This window comes from Nicotiana sylvestris, chromosome 12, assembly GCF_000393655.2.
Source record: "Nicotiana sylvestris chromosome 12, ASM39365v2, whole genome shotgun sequence".
NCBI lineage: Eukaryota > Viridiplantae > Streptophyta > Magnoliopsida > Solanales > Solanaceae > Nicotiana > Nicotiana sylvestris.
In genome coordinates, this window is record NC_091068.1 from 161,258,582 (window position 1) to 161,273,959 (window position 15,378).

At 36.5% G+C, this 15,378-nt stretch overlaps 1 protein-coding gene across 2 annotated transcripts; it reads left to right on the forward strand.

Moving 5' to 3' along the window:
- The first annotated feature begins 11,019 nt into the window (after positions 1-11,019).
- On the forward strand, positions 11,020-12,918 carry LOC104229949 (protein SOB FIVE-LIKE 5-like). Of its 2 annotated transcripts, XM_009782685.2 has the most exons (5): positions 11,020-11,642; positions 11,741-11,824; positions 12,290-12,372; positions 12,458-12,501; positions 12,651-12,918. In XM_009782685.2, exons 1-5 carry the CDS (start codon positions 11,253-11,255, stop codon positions 12,695-12,697), a joined length of 648 nt encoding a protein of 215 aa, XP_009780987.1. In that variant the 5' UTR covers positions 11,020-11,252; the 3' UTR covers positions 12,698-12,918. The 2 variants fall into 2 exon arrangements, with proteins under 2 accessions (XP_009780987.1, XP_009780994.1); XM_009782692.2 differs by lacking the exon at positions 12,458-12,501 and having other exon boundaries at positions 11,030-11,642.
- The last annotated feature ends 2,460 nt before the right edge of the window (positions 12,919-15,378 follow it).

The following is a 15,378-nucleotide window of genomic DNA, read 5'->3' on the forward strand; positions in this document are numbered from 1 at the left end:
TTGTCTTGATTCCATATTTGGAAGTGTCCATTAGGTTCAAGATTAAAGAGTGTATTACAGTCGTCCACTAGGAGTATGGTTGTACTATAACCAAAAGAAAGGCATATCTCGGTCGCAAACGTACCTTTGAACTTATTTATGGCGACTGGGATAAGTCTTTTTCAAATCTGCCCAGGTACATGGCCGCACCGCAACACTTTAACCCCGGGACTGTTGTTGAATGGAGGCGTGAGCGGAGTCTGGACAGACCCGAATATATTTTCAACTATGTGTTCTGGTCATTTAAACCAGCAATTGATGGTTTTGTGCACTGTCGTCCTGTTATTTCCATAGACGGTACTCATGTCTATGGAAAGTATGATATTAAGCTTTTGATTGCAGTTGCAGTAGATGCCAACGGGCAAATATTTCCACTAGCTTTTGCAATATGTGCCTACGAAAGTGAAGAGACATGGACACTTTTTTTGAACCACTTGAAGCAGCACGTTGTCAAATAGCGTTCAGGTATTTGTCTAATATCAGATCGGCATGGTAGTATTTTAAGTTCTGTACGTCACTTGCCTGAATGGCAGGAACCATATGCATACCACCGTCACTGTGTGCGTCACCTGAAGGCCAATTTCCAGAAGAAATATCCTGACAAGGCATTGCATGACTTAATGTGGATGGCTGCAACTGAGCACCAGCAGTGCAAATTCACGAGGCGTATGGAAGCGATCCGGCAATTAGAACCACGAGCCTATACTTGGTTGATGGGCCATGAGCTTCACATGTGGATATTACATGCTGATGTAGGAAGACAATGGGGAGCCCTCACTACAAACATGTCGGAGTCATTCAACGGCTTGTTGAAGTCTGCCCGTGGACTGCCTGTCACTACCATGGTCCGCATGATATTCAAACATAGTGCGGAGAGGTTTGTTGAAAGTCATGCAGCTGCATCAGCATTGATGGACAGGGGTGTTCAATTTATGCCAATACCCATGAGAAGATTTGAAAGGTCCAGGAGGCGAGCACAGTGGCATTCATTTATTCAGTATGATCATGAACGGGGTGTTTTTGAAGTTAAGACTGCTATCCGCGGACATCGTGGGAATAATCGATAGACGGTGAATGAAAATAGAAGGTTATGTTCATGTGGAATGGACCATCTACCATATGTCGTGCGCATATGCGTTGAAGTGCTTTCAACAAGTTGGATATGAGGCAACAAACTATATTGATAGGCAATACAGTGTTGCTGCATACGTAGACACATATAGTGGGAAGTTGCAACCATTAGGTGCTGAGCATTATTGGCCATCGGAACCTTTTAAGATGGTATGTAACAAGGACTATTTGCGCAAGCTGCAAGTGCAAAAGAGAACGCGTATACGGAACCAAATGGATATTGGTGACACCGTTTATACGCGTAAATGTGGCATATGTTCGCAACTAGGACACGACCGTCGTAAATGTCCTTCAGGTGGTGTGTGTGGCAGTGGTAATCCGGCTCCTGGTGCAAGTTCGTCGAATGTACCCAACTATCAAGGATACCCCTAGTCTTTTATTTTGGTTTTTTTTTGTAATACGTATTTGTACTTGTGTATGTTGCAATATATATCAAATAAAATTATGTTCCACAATTTGGAATAAGTGAAGAAAAAGCTGTTTTATTGTAGGAAAATGTAAATAAAACATTACTACATCACAAACACAAACATAACAGGACAACATAATAAAAATACATGAAATATGAAAAATACACTAAACACATACATGCCAATGTTTAGTCCCGGCTGCCATTTATTCTCCGCTCCAACCACTTAAATCGTTCTTCCATTCGTTCTTTTTCTTCTTCTACCTCTTTCAGTTTCGCCTTCACCTCCGCAAGTTCCCATTTATATTTTTCTTTTCGTTCTTTTTGTGTTTTACAATTCCATTGTGCTTTCCATTTTTCTTCTCCCACCTCCTTCAGTTTCGCCCTCATTTCTACAATAATTCTATCGCTTTCTCTTTGTGTTTCCCGTTGGCATAAACACATCTTATGAAGAAACTGCAGTTGTTCTCTGTAGCATTCCTGATAACATGGTTCATCAACCCATTCCTCAAAATCACAAATAGGTTCGCCGGGAACCTTGTATAATTGGTTCATACAGCACCAGTAGCGGCGTCCAACTTCACCACCGTCCCAACAATTTTGTATCGAGCATTCTTTTCCACAGTTGCACTTTGGTGGACGAAGAGGTTGAGCCATTTAATGAAATATTTGCTTTTAGTAAAAAAAACCTTACTTTTAATGAAATATTTGCTTTTACTAATTTTTGAGCACACAAAATAACTACAATGATGCTGTTATTTATAGGCAAAAAATTTAATACAGAAAGCGTGGTGTAGTACTGCATTTTATGGAGTTGTCTTGTCGTTCTGAAAAAGATGAAAACCATGTAAAAAAGCTGGTTTATTGCAGAAAAATTTAATACATAAAGTGTGGTATAGTACTGCGTTTTATGGAGTTGTCTTGTCATTCTGAAAAAGATGAAAACCATGTGAAAAAAGCTGGTTTATTGCAGAAAAATTTAATACATAAAGCGTGGTATAGTACTACATTTTATGGAGTTGTCTTGTCGTTCTGAAAAAAGATGAAAACCATGTGAAAAAAGCTGGTTTTAGTTATCCTTTGTGCAGTGATGGTTTTAGTTCTACTGTTTGTTTTTGTATTACGTTTGCAATGTTTGTGTTTCTTGTGTACTGTTTAAGTAAAACTGTTGTTCAAACGCAATTAAAATAAAAATGTTGTTAAAAAATAATTGTTATCATTATTTACATAATGCACTATTTACACAAACTAAAAACCTAAGTAAATCAGTGAATCCCGCAGCCTGTGTGCTTCAGTGCTGCTGCTGGCCTGAGTCGCATCCCCTGTCGCCCGGGTACACTATCTGGATCATCATCATCAAGCCGCCTCTTTATGTGAGGATGTGCAGCAGCATCGACACAATAGCTGGCAGGATCAGAAGAATAGGCCGTCAGCAACCTACAAAACAAGTACTAAACTTAGCAGGTGACAAAGTATATTTGTATTGTACGTGTTAAGTCAAAATATATATTCCCACCGTGGTCTCGTCGGCCTCCTGAATATATGCATCCGTGGTGTCCTCATCAAAGCATGTAGTGGCCCCAAAGATGGGCTGGGACGAAGCCTTCATAAAAACCTTAAAAATTAATTAATGGCAGCTCACTAAGGGAAAGAAAACAAATTGAAATTTTAAAGTAATACAAACATACCTTCGCCTGTGGTAGATCCGCATCAACCGCCGGGGATGAGGCATAACTCAACCTGCGCCCGCCATCCACATCCCGGGTGGGCCGATCCTCAGCTGCGGTAGATGGGCATGCAAAGTACTGGTATACATCCTCGTCGAATGTACCCGTGATCGACAATGCTCCTGACGGGGTGACCTGCGATGCTGGCAGAGATAGCTGAAGGTTGTACGAAGGCATGCTGCTGGAAGGCTCATCTTCCCGAGGTATATAACCCGGCTGATCATCTCCAAGCGCCAAAACTCCAAAGTCCTCATCATGTCCCTCAACATGTGGGTCGACAGGTGCCTCAACACCCCCTTACTAGGGACCACCTCCTCGCCGTCTCCCGCGACCCCCGCGACCCCGTGGGGCACCCCTCCCTCGTGGGATACCCCTACCCCGATGGTAGTCTTCTGGCGCCGCATACTGAGCCTCGTGGTCCAACCTCGCGGCATCTCTCACCTGAAACAGGGTCCGACGAGCCAACTGTGCCACCCGCCGGCCATAGTCAACGACTGCAGGGATGTCGGTATGCTGCTGCATCTCCTGTCACAACTGGTAGAGGTGATGATGGCCAATAGCCTATGAAATATTTAAAATATTAATTAAATAACGTTATATCACAATTATACGATATTAATAAGCCAAAAACATACCAGTGCCTCGTGTCTCCCGGCGTATGGTGTGTAGCGCTCGCCAAGTACATGAATGGGGTTCCCGATAATCAGTCGGGTGTGACGGCGGTACCATGACACATACATATGAATAGTGGCCTCCTGGGTAAATGTAGGTGCTGGCGGAATACGGTCAGCTCGGTACTCCTCCCAAATAAGGACCTGCTACTCTAGCCATCCCATATATATATCGTCCAGCCTGGCACGGTCATCCCGCTAATAGTGTATAGCCACCCATCCAGGATCCCTCGGTATAGGCTGGGGACAGTGAAACTGGCGAAGCACACGCTCTGTGGCATGATACTCAACCATATCGAAGAAGTTCATCGGGACGGAGGTGCTCCAAAGCATTCGATCGACTGAGCAATAAGAGGGCAGCTGAGCTGCCAACTCGTCGATGTATGGCGTCCAGATGAACTGCCAAATAATAACATAAAAGTGAGTATGCGCAACACAACTCAATTTAAACAAGTAAGTGTAGGTACATATCTACCTGTCCGTCCACCAGCATATCTCGCACATCCCTGATAAGGGGGAGATTATGATGAGCATCGGTCCCTCTGTAGTTCCCACGCCGGAGAATCCACCTAGAAGCTTGAGGGAGAAACGGATAAGCCTCACCAGGTGCAAGTGCTGGTAGAGGTGGCTGCAACGGCATGATCCGCTGCCAGGCCCAAACCTAAGATAAAAGGTTGATGTAAAATTTATGAGTCATTTCGACCATATAGAATTCGGAGAAATGAACAGAGTATTCGAAAATGTTGTCACCTGTAGGAGGTGCAGAAAACCACATATGTCCACCGCTGGTCCCATGCTCGCCCGGCACATGCTCCTATACAGGTATGCGAGAACAGCAGCACCCCAACTGTACTGGGGTAAACCATCCAACTCCTGAAGATGATGGAGAAAGCTCATACTCACTTTACTCCCCGAAGTGTTCGGGAACAAGACACACCCGGCAGGAGCAGAGCCAACCGCGTGTACCTCTCAATATGGAGATCCTCCGTCTCGCCGGTAATGTCTGGGTGCAAAAACGCCATATGATCTCTGATGGCTAACAAAGCAACGCGACTGCCCCCAGCGTCACCCTGAGGTCTATAACCAGTAAAATGCATCATCATATCCAAAAATTGTGCACACGTCATGGATCTAATGTACTGGGGCAGTGCTACGGTCGTCCATCTACGCGCAGCCCGTACAAAACCTGAACATCCTCCAGCGTGATGGTGGCCTCTCCAGTGGACAAGTGAAAAGTGTGCGTCTCCGGTCGCCACCGCTCTACCAAGGCTGTGATGAGAGACCAATCAAACTGCATCCGTCCAAGCTCAAAAATCGTATAGAAGCCCGTAGCCTGTAGACGTGCGACTACGCGGACATGGAAAGGATGCTCCCCGAGAGGCTGCATCGATAGTTCTCCCTCTCATACAAATGAGGACCTATGGTCGCCCTGCAACACTAGTAGCTAATCCTCGGCAGGTCCGGGATGCGCAGGCGAAGGAAAGTCCATGTCGTCTACTATAATTTAAACAAAATTAATTGTGTGTGTTAGCTTAATAAATTAAATAATTAATTATGATTAAAATTGGACTGAATAATTATGTACGGGTTCCAGGCTCGATATTTGAGGCCCGGTAGCATCGAGTTATCCTTAATTATTATGCGTGTTAATTTCAACATTTTTAGAATTGTGCCTGTTAGCTTAATAAATTAAATAAATAATTATGTTTAAAATTGGACTGAATAATTATGTATGGGTTCCAGGCTCGATATTTGAGGCCCGATAGCACCGAGTTATCCTTAATTATTATGCGTGTTAATTTCAACATTTTTAGAATTGTGCATGTTAGCTTAATAAATTAAATAATTAATTATGTTTAAAATTGGACTGAATAATTATGTATGAGTTCCAGGCTCGATATTTAAGGTCCGGTAGCACCGAGTTATCCTTAATTATTATGCGTGTTAATTTCAACATTTTTAGAATTGTGCCTGTTAGCTTAATAAATTAAATAATTAATTATGTTTAAAATTGGACTGAATAATTATGTATGGGTTCCAGGCTCGATATTTGAGGCCCGGTAGCACCGAGTTATCCTTAATTATTATGCGTGTTAATTTCAACATTTTTAGAATTGTGTGTGTTAGCTTAATAAATTAAATAATTAATTATGTTTAAAATTGGACTGAATAATTATGTACGGGTTTCAGGCTCGATATTTGAGCCCGGTAGCACCGAGTTATCCTTAATTATTATGCGTGTTAATTTTAACATTTTTAGAATTGTGCCTGTTAGCTTAATAAATTAAATAATTAATTATGTTTAAAATTGGACTGAATAATTATGTATGGGTTCCAGGCTCGATATTTGAGGCCTGGTAGCACCGAGTTATCCTTAATTATTATGCGTGTTAATTTCAACATTAGAATTGTGCCTGTTAGCCTAATAAATTAAATAATTAATTATGTTTAAAATTAGACTGAATAATTATGTACGGGTTCCAGGCTCGATATTTGAGGCCCGGTAGCACCGAGTTATCCTTAATTATTATGCGTGTTAATTTCAACATTTTTAGAATTGTGCCTGTTAGCTTAATAAATTAAATAATTAATTATGTTTAAAATTGGACTGAATAATTATGTACTAGTTCCAGGCTCGATATTTGAGGCCCATTAGCACCGAGTTATCCTTAATTATTATGCGTGTTAATTTCAACATTTTTAGAATTGTGCATGTTAGCTTAATAAATTAAATAATTAATTATGTTTAAAATTGGACTGAATAATTATGTACGGGTTCCAGGCTCGATATTTGAGGTCCGATAGCACCGAGTTATCCTTAATTATTATGCGTGTTAATTTCAACATTTTTAGAATTGTGCCTATTAGCTTAGTAAATTAAATAATTAATTATGTTTAAAATTAGACTGAATAATTATGTACGGGTTTCAGGCTCGATATTTGAGGCTTGGTAGCACCGAGTTATCCTTAATTATTATGCGTGTTAATTTCAATATTTTTAGAATTGTGCCTGTTAGTTTAATTAATTAAATAATTAATTATGTTTAAAATTGGACTGAATAATTATGTACGAGTTCCAGGTTCGATATTTGAGGCCCGGTAGCACCGAGTTATCCTTAATTATTATGTGTGTTAATTTCAACATTTTTAGAATTGTGCCTGTTAGCTTAATAAATTAAATAATTAATTATGTTTAAAATTAGACCGAATAATTATGTACGGGTTCCAGGCTCGATATTTGAGGCCCGGTAGCAACGAGTTATCCTTAATTATTATGCGTATTAGTTTCAACATTTTTAGAATTGTGCATGTTAGCTTAATAAATTAAATAATTAATTGTGTTTAAAATTGGACTGAATAATTATGTATGGGTTCCAGGCTCGATATTTGAGGACCGGTAGCACCGAGTTATCCTTAATTATTATGCGTGTTAATTTCAATATTTTTAGAATTGTGCCTGTTAGTTTAATTAATTAAATAATTAATTATGTTTAAAATTGGACTGAATAATTATGTACGAGTTCCAGGTTCGATATTTGAGGCCCGGTAGCACCGAGTTATCCTTAATTATTATGTGTGTTAATTTCAACATTTTTAGAATTGTGCCTGTTAGCTTAATAAATTAAATAATTAATTATGTTTAAAATTAGACCGAATAATTATGTACGGGTTCCAGGCTCGATATTTGAGGCCCGGTAGCAACGAGTTATCCTTAATTATTATGCGTATTAGTTTCAACATTTTTAGAATTGTGCATGTTAGCTTAATAAATTAAATAATTAATTGTGTTTAAAATTGGACTGAATAATTATGTATGGGTTCCAGGCTCGATATTTGAGGACCGGTAGCACCGAGTTATCCTTATTTATTATGCGTGTTAATTTCAACATTTTTAGAATTGTGCTTGTTAGCTTAATAAATTAAATAATTAATTATGTTTAAAATTGGACTGAATAATTATGTATGGGTTCCAGGCTCGATATTTGTGTTAATTTTACAACATATATTAATTTGTTACTTTTGTAAGTTTATTGTTATAAATTAAATAATTAATTTTGTAAAGTGTAATTGGAGTTAGTACATACTTAAACTACATAGACTCTACGCTAAAAGGCTCTACATTTTACTACGCTAAAAGGCTCTATATTTTACAACACTAAAAGGCTCTATATTTTACTACACTAAAAGGCTCTATATTTTACTACGCTAAAAGGTCAATATTACATATAAAAACAACTAACATAAAAAACAACTAACATAAAATACAAATATGAACAACAAACAAAATAAATAATATTAATTTTTTAATAATACAAATAATTTATCAAATTTTAACATTTTTTTTGTACCAAAGCTAATAAATCAGTCCGGGTATAAATAAGATACAAATTTAAACACAAACATGACACAAATTAACATGGAAACACATTAAATAATACAAATATGCATGTACTATACGAGTTTCGACATAAACAAAATCGAAATACCTTGATTTAAGTTTTTTGAATTTGATTGAAATCGAATTTTTGCACCCGAAAGAAGGAATCCAAAGCTTGTCTTGTATGTGGGACATACACTCCTTGCTCTTTAGGTGACGGGTGGGGCCGATTTTTTTTTTTTTTTAAGTTTGTCGCGGGGTGGCGGAGGGGAGGACCAGAACAATCGAAATTTTTAAAGGAGAAGGGGCTGCGTTCAGTGGTCCAAGGAAGAAGAAGGGGATGCGTTTTATAAAGCTGTTCGCAGTACGGTACTGCGAATTACAAAAAAAAGAAAAATTAAAGTAAAACGCAATATGGTACTGCGTTTACTTTAACAGACTAATTTCCGTTAACGTAGTTCGCAGTATAATACTGTGTTTTACTCATTTATGTAACTTTTTTTAAGCAGTATAAAAGTGATTTTTTTCCAAAAAAAACATCAAAAGCGTTTTGGACTCGGCCGAAAATAACAATTACTGTTGAGGGCGGGATCAATCAATCACATTCACTTCAATGGTTGGTTCCACTTCTATTCAAAAGGAAAATCAATATAACAAAATTTTCCCCCTTAAGGAACAAATTAACAGTTATTCTACCACCTTACAACATTGAGCAACATGGAAAGTAGAAATGTCAATTGGCAATACCAATTCTTGTAAACAAATTTAAGAGTAACATTACCACCACACAACACTAGTAAAAATGGGAAGTATAAATCAGCATAGGTTCAACCTTTTCATGTTTTCTGTGGTGATAGGATCTAGGAACATCACCCTTATGGGATGGAGGGATAAGTTGCACCAAGGATAGGAGTGGAGCTAGAATATATAGTTCAAATTCAATTTTATTAACACATCTATTAAATATATATATATATATATATATATATATATATATATATATATAATTAGATTCAGAAATCCAGTACTAACATCTACTATTACAATTTAAAATTTAAAACTTAAAAAGTTCAAATTCTGAATGGGATTGGAGTAACGGTAAAGTTGTGCATATGACCTATAGGTTATGGGTTTAAACCGAAGAATTGGTCACTAATTCTTACATTATGATAGACTGCCTACATCACACCCCCTTGAGGTCTGACTCTTCCTCAAACTCTATATGAATGTGAGATGGTATGTACACCGAACCAAGGACGGGGGTAGAGTACTAATTATAGGTTCGGATGAACCCAGTAACTTTTGCTTAGATCTTATATTTGTTATTAACTATATATAAATATTTAACTATAAACCCAGTAACTAAGATATGCTATAAGTTTGATGATAAATTCAGAACCCATAATTTTCAAATCTTGATTTTGCCTCTATATCAAAATATCTTTCTTTTAAAGGTTAAATTCTGAATTCACCGCTCCGTCGAAAAACACAGTCTCTTCAATACCTAGCATCATGGTGCAAAGTGGGATAGTGGAATGAAAGGATAGGTGTCAAAATAAGGAGGAAAGGGAAGAGGGACGTGTACCCTGTTTTGTAAAGAACGTACACAATGCCTCGCTGTTCACCATGTGATGGCCTTGTGCCTTCGTTCCCATCCTTTCAGTCTTTTTCTTCGTTTCTCTTACTATATATTCACCGTATGCAGCAGTTTAAACATGTAGCATTATTTAATTTGTCTATCACTAAATTGAGTTAGTCCACATATTCAAATTTGAGGTCGAGAAATTATAATAAGGATTCACCTGCCATTATTGAGTTAGTTCACATATTCATATTTGACGTTGTGAAATTTTAATACTATATGTTCAATATACAGATTTTCGAAGAAACAATATCGAATGACACCCTATTTTGTGTTTTTATTATCTTTATGTTGTTGGTACTGCTTTTTAGTATTTCTTTTTTATGGTTTCTCTATTATTACTGTATTTTTTTTTAATAATTCTATAACTATATTTTTCCCGACTCAATAATTTATCGAAAACAGTCTCTTTACCTTCACAAGAAAGGATTAAGGTTGTATGTGTTAAGATCGAAATAATCATGTGTCATACGTAAGCTAGTAAAGCAAACCTTGAACAACGATAAATCAAACAACGAAAGAAAAATATAACAAAAGAGACACTAATATTTAACATGGTTCGGTCAATTGACCTATGTCGGACGGAGATGAGCAATCCACTGTATAAAGAGAGTACAAAATATCGAGAGAACAATCTCACAAAGAGGCAAACACAAGTGACACACTAATACTTGTCCCGAAAAGTTCTTCCCTAAATAAGACTCTCAAACCTCTTATGATTGTTACTAAATGAGAAGGAATGATCCTTAATTTATAAAAGTCCAACCCCTCAAGCCCTACTTGTGAAATCACTAGTAGTTTATTATTATTATTATTGTGGTTGTTGTTACTATAAGATGTACTTTGTCATGAAAATGAGTTTAAATCTAAAAAGATAATTTTCAAAATCTATACATAAAATTCAAGTTGAAATCCCTGAATACATCCGTACACGCTGCATTAAAACATACATATGCTCCTGTCAACCCTAAAAGCCAACTGGCACGTCCTGATTTAATCCAATAGAGATATCAAATGGGTGCGTGAGGACAAAAAACAGGTCTACGAATTTAAGCCTTCATTCTCCTCTTTGGTCTTTTCCTATCTCCACCTTAATTTCTTTTAGCCTTTCCCCCTCAAAATCCCAACACTACTTAATAAAGTGACTACTCATAACACTACATCACATAACACATTACACTTTCTTCTCTCTTAGCCAAAAACCAAAAAAAAAAAAAACACCCCTTTTGATTTTCTTGGTTTAGAAAAAAAAAGTATGGATTATGGAATTTTTTCAGATTCAGAATGTAGTAGTGGATGTGAGTCTGGTTGGACTTTGTACTTGGAAAATTCTGTTCTTCCTCCTATAAATTCTTGCAATACAAATAAATTTTCATCATTTTGTGAAGCTGAAAAGAGTGTAAAAACAGAACAAGAAGAAGAAGAGGAGGATTTGTCTATGGTTTCTGATGCATCTTCTGGACCTCCACATTTTAATGAAGAGGATCAAGATTATGGCCACAACAATAATGACTTCTTTTTTCATGCCCCAATTAATGGCACATTGCCTAAAAATAATCCCAAAAGGCAAAAATCAAAGGAAAAAAAACAGCAAACTTCTGCATTGGATGATACAGCTAGTTCTCCTTTCTTTGATTTCTCAAATGTAAGTTTACCTTTTTTATGCATATTTTTTACTAGCATTAATGGAAGAATGGGACTTTTTTTAAAGTTAACTTTCTTGAGGTGTTTACCTTATTACAGAACAATTTTACTATCACCAATGACACAGCTTCAGTGGATAATGTATTGGACTTTTCACAAGGTTACTCTACAACTCATTTTCAGGTACTTAACTAGTTCTTGCTATAGATGTAAATTTTGTGTTAACTAATTAGTTGGTGCGGAGCTAGGGTGGCTGAAGGGGTTCATTCGAATGTATTGGACTTAACTAGTTCTTGCTATAAAGGCAGCCTAGTGGACTAAGTTCCCGCTATACATGAGGTCTGGGAAAGGACCGGACCACAAAGGTCTATTATATGCAACCTTACCCTACATTTATGCGAGAGGCTTTTTTCACGGCTCGAACCTATCAAGGCAACACTTTTACCCGTTACGCAAGGTTCCCCTTCGAAATATTACACATTATATATAGTAGAATTGAACCCCTTTGGCTCGTTTGTGTCTTTATTTTTTTATATTCTGAATCCCCTTGGTAAAATTTTTGACTCAGTCTCTGCTAATTAACATTTCTCCATAAAGATTTGATTTGTTATAAGTTTATGTGCTCATCAGTAAATTTGTTTTATGCAGAGGAGATCTGCATATGCATATCAGGAGCAATATGATTTTTTCCAATCATCTCTGTTACCTGGAAACCAATTGCAAGAAAACCAGTTAAGTTCTTGATTTTTTTATTTGAACAAAAAAACTCTTAAGTTTTCAGTGCCAAAAAATGAGTTGTTGCTACATGACTAGTAGGTCATGTGTTCGAGCCGTAAAAACAGTCTCTTGCAGAAATACGGGTAAGGCTGCGTACAATAGACCTATGTGGTCCATCCCTTTCTGAACCCCGCGCATAGCGGAAGCTTAGTGCTCCGGAAGCCCTTTTAGTGCCAAAAAATCAATTTTGAATTTACTAACATTTCTTTGATTTTGATTTGATTTTTATCAGGTGGTTTGAAGGCAAAAGGTGGGGATATTAGCAGCTATCAGTTCTAGCAAATGTTGATGATGTCTGCAGCTAAATGAATGTTTAGAAAGAGGAAAGGAATTGGATCTCAAAAGAGATTTTTTTTCCTCTTCTTTTTCAATATTTTTTTTTAATTTTTGCTGTCAATGCAGTGGGAAACAACTTGAAATAAGAAGTTGGAATTCCTTTTCCTCTATCTTAGAATTAAGTTTGTTGCAAATGAATAGTGAAATATTAGATTTTGAACTCATGTTGGGAGTAATGGTTACATATTGCTTTTGAACTTCTGCTGAGCAAATTATGTGCAATGCAACCAAGTAAAATTGGCACATCACACCATGGGTTCGTGGAGTCGGCGGAACTCAGTGTTTTCAGCTTGAACTTAATATTTAATACTCATGAGCGAAAACAAATATATACTGTTAGATATACATTTCAGAATTTACTCTCTCAACTCAGAATCGAATTCGTCTAAATTCTGAATGTGCAACAGTATTCAAAACATTGTTCCTCATGGAGCTCCATGCTTTCATTCAACACATAGTGTATTTGTAACATAAATGAAGCTTGAACAAATAGGAAAAAGAAAAAGGGAAAAGGAAAAAAAAGTGCTGAAATTATTAACTAATCAAGGCAAATCTTGTTGCTTTGTTGACTGTCCTTGATAATCTATAATTGATTGAACATGTCATGAGTTCTCAATCCTATCAAGACATTTAGAGAGGGAGAGGGGACAAATTGAACTGTTTAGTCAAGCCAACCAAACCTAGTACTATAATCATGGTCCACAACAATAATTCTTTTCCTAATTGTTTTCCACTGCTTTGCTAATTTTATAAATAAATAAAAAAGGGGACAAGGGGCAAGTATATGATCCTAAGAACCTGTTAAACAAAAAAAAAAAGATTAGGACTTCTTGAAATTCATCTTTAAAATTGAGCAAAATATTGGAAAATAGGCTACTATAATGTGGCCAAAACCTAGACAAGAATCAACTTGATGCATTAATTTCAAGATATAAATATTTCATATTATAATGGGTTGTTCAAAAGGATTCATCAGTCCTTCAATTAAATATTCTGTTTTTTCTTAGATATTCAGGTTCAAATTAAGTGTCCATAGATTTGTTGTTTTTGCTTCCTAGTAATTCTTATTATGGATATTATCACTTTTAGTTCGCGCCAGAAACTATTTATATTTGATAACCGAAAAAGTATATAAAGCTTATATAATTTTGTATATAATATACAAAATGTATATATATATTTTATATATTTTTCGGATACTATTTTTACAGCGACTATATAGTATCATTTATCCTTCAAAAAATCATAGGTTAATAGATAAAGGAAAAATGCAAATGGATGACAATGAAAATGTTACAAGGGTAATGGGCAGTCAGAAAAGTACAGAAATGAGTGGGAAATTCCAAAAATAATGTCGGAATATTTCATATGTTACTTCAAGACCCTTTTTTAAGTGCAGAGATCCTGCCTGAGATCTTCCTGACCCAATGCTACATGCCATTTTTATTATAATATTAGCCTCTTTATAAATTATTTAAGCTATAGTATGTTTGCCCCCTCAATTCTGTCTCCTTTGAAGGTGTCATTGGACTTGAAGTCATACACAATTATATGCTCTTTCTTTCATTTCTTTAGTCTTTGGACTGATCCCAGTCAAATTCTATTTCTAAAAAAAGAAATTGAGGAAGTGATTAGTATCATGCATTTTCAAGAACTATGACACAAGTATGATAGATCCAAAATTTTAATTCTATTGGTTCAAAATTTTGGTTTCAACCACTAAACCCACACCTTGTTTGGTTCATAGCTCATTTTTTTCAGCAAGTTTAGTGAATTTTACACTGAAAATCCAGATCTAGCTAGAATAAAAGTTATGCGTTTAATTGAACCTATAACTAAGCTGTTGGATCCGCCCGTGATCATGTTTAATAGCTTACTAATGAGAGTCGTCCAAGTAGCGGAAGAAAATGGAAAGAAGTAAAAACTCTTAACACTGAATGTTTTAATTTTACCTTCTATTATACTGTAGGGTTATTCATACTCTTGTTGTTAGCAAATTGTTTCATATTTGTACTTGACTTAGGGAACTATAATACGGATTGAATGGACTCCATGTGTCACAATACTTTAGGAAAAAATGTGCAAATTTGCATGCCCTTATTTTTTGAGATGATTAAAAATTACCTTCCATAATACTTTTAGGTTAGAACTCCGTTAAAATTAAGGGCAAGTATGAGACTGTTTGCTAATGACAAGAATATGAATGACTCGAAAGTATAGGAAATAAAACTTAAGATCGTTTCATTTTTACCCTTTTCCCACAAAATAAAGATAAAGAAAGGATATGGATAGGCTATGGTTATTGACAGTCAATTATGGTATAGAGGAATCAAGAAAGTATGGGGCAAAACATTTTTGCCTTACCAACTGCCATCAAAACAAAGCCTTGAATTCAATCCCTTTTGATTGGCCTGTGGTGTTACTGAATTTTCACCTAAGGTTGTTTCCAATTCTCATGACAACAGTGTTCTTCTCCCAATAAAACTGTACATAGTTTCCAGTCCTTAACTTTTTGCCATATTTTCACTTTGTCAGGTCCCCAGTCATGTGTTATATAACAGTAAGGGTGAACATGCACAAAAGTGTACTTAAAATTCAGCCTTTAAATCAACCCCACCGCCACT

Excerpts from the sequence above, each read along its gene's own strand:
- LOC104229949 (XM_009782685.2), top strand. The coding sequence starts at position 11,253 with ATGGATTATGGAATTTTTTCAGATTCAGAATGTAGTAGTGGATGTGAG. Across the intron at positions 12,373-12,457 it reads AACCAATTGCAAGAAAACCA|GTCATGTGTTCGAGCCGTAA; the intron begins GTTAAGTTCTTG and ends CATGACTAGTAG. Across the intron at positions 12,502-12,650 it reads AGTCTCTTGCAGAAATACGG|GTGGTTTGAAGGCAAAAGGT; the intron begins GTAAGGCTGCGT and ends GATTTTTATCAG.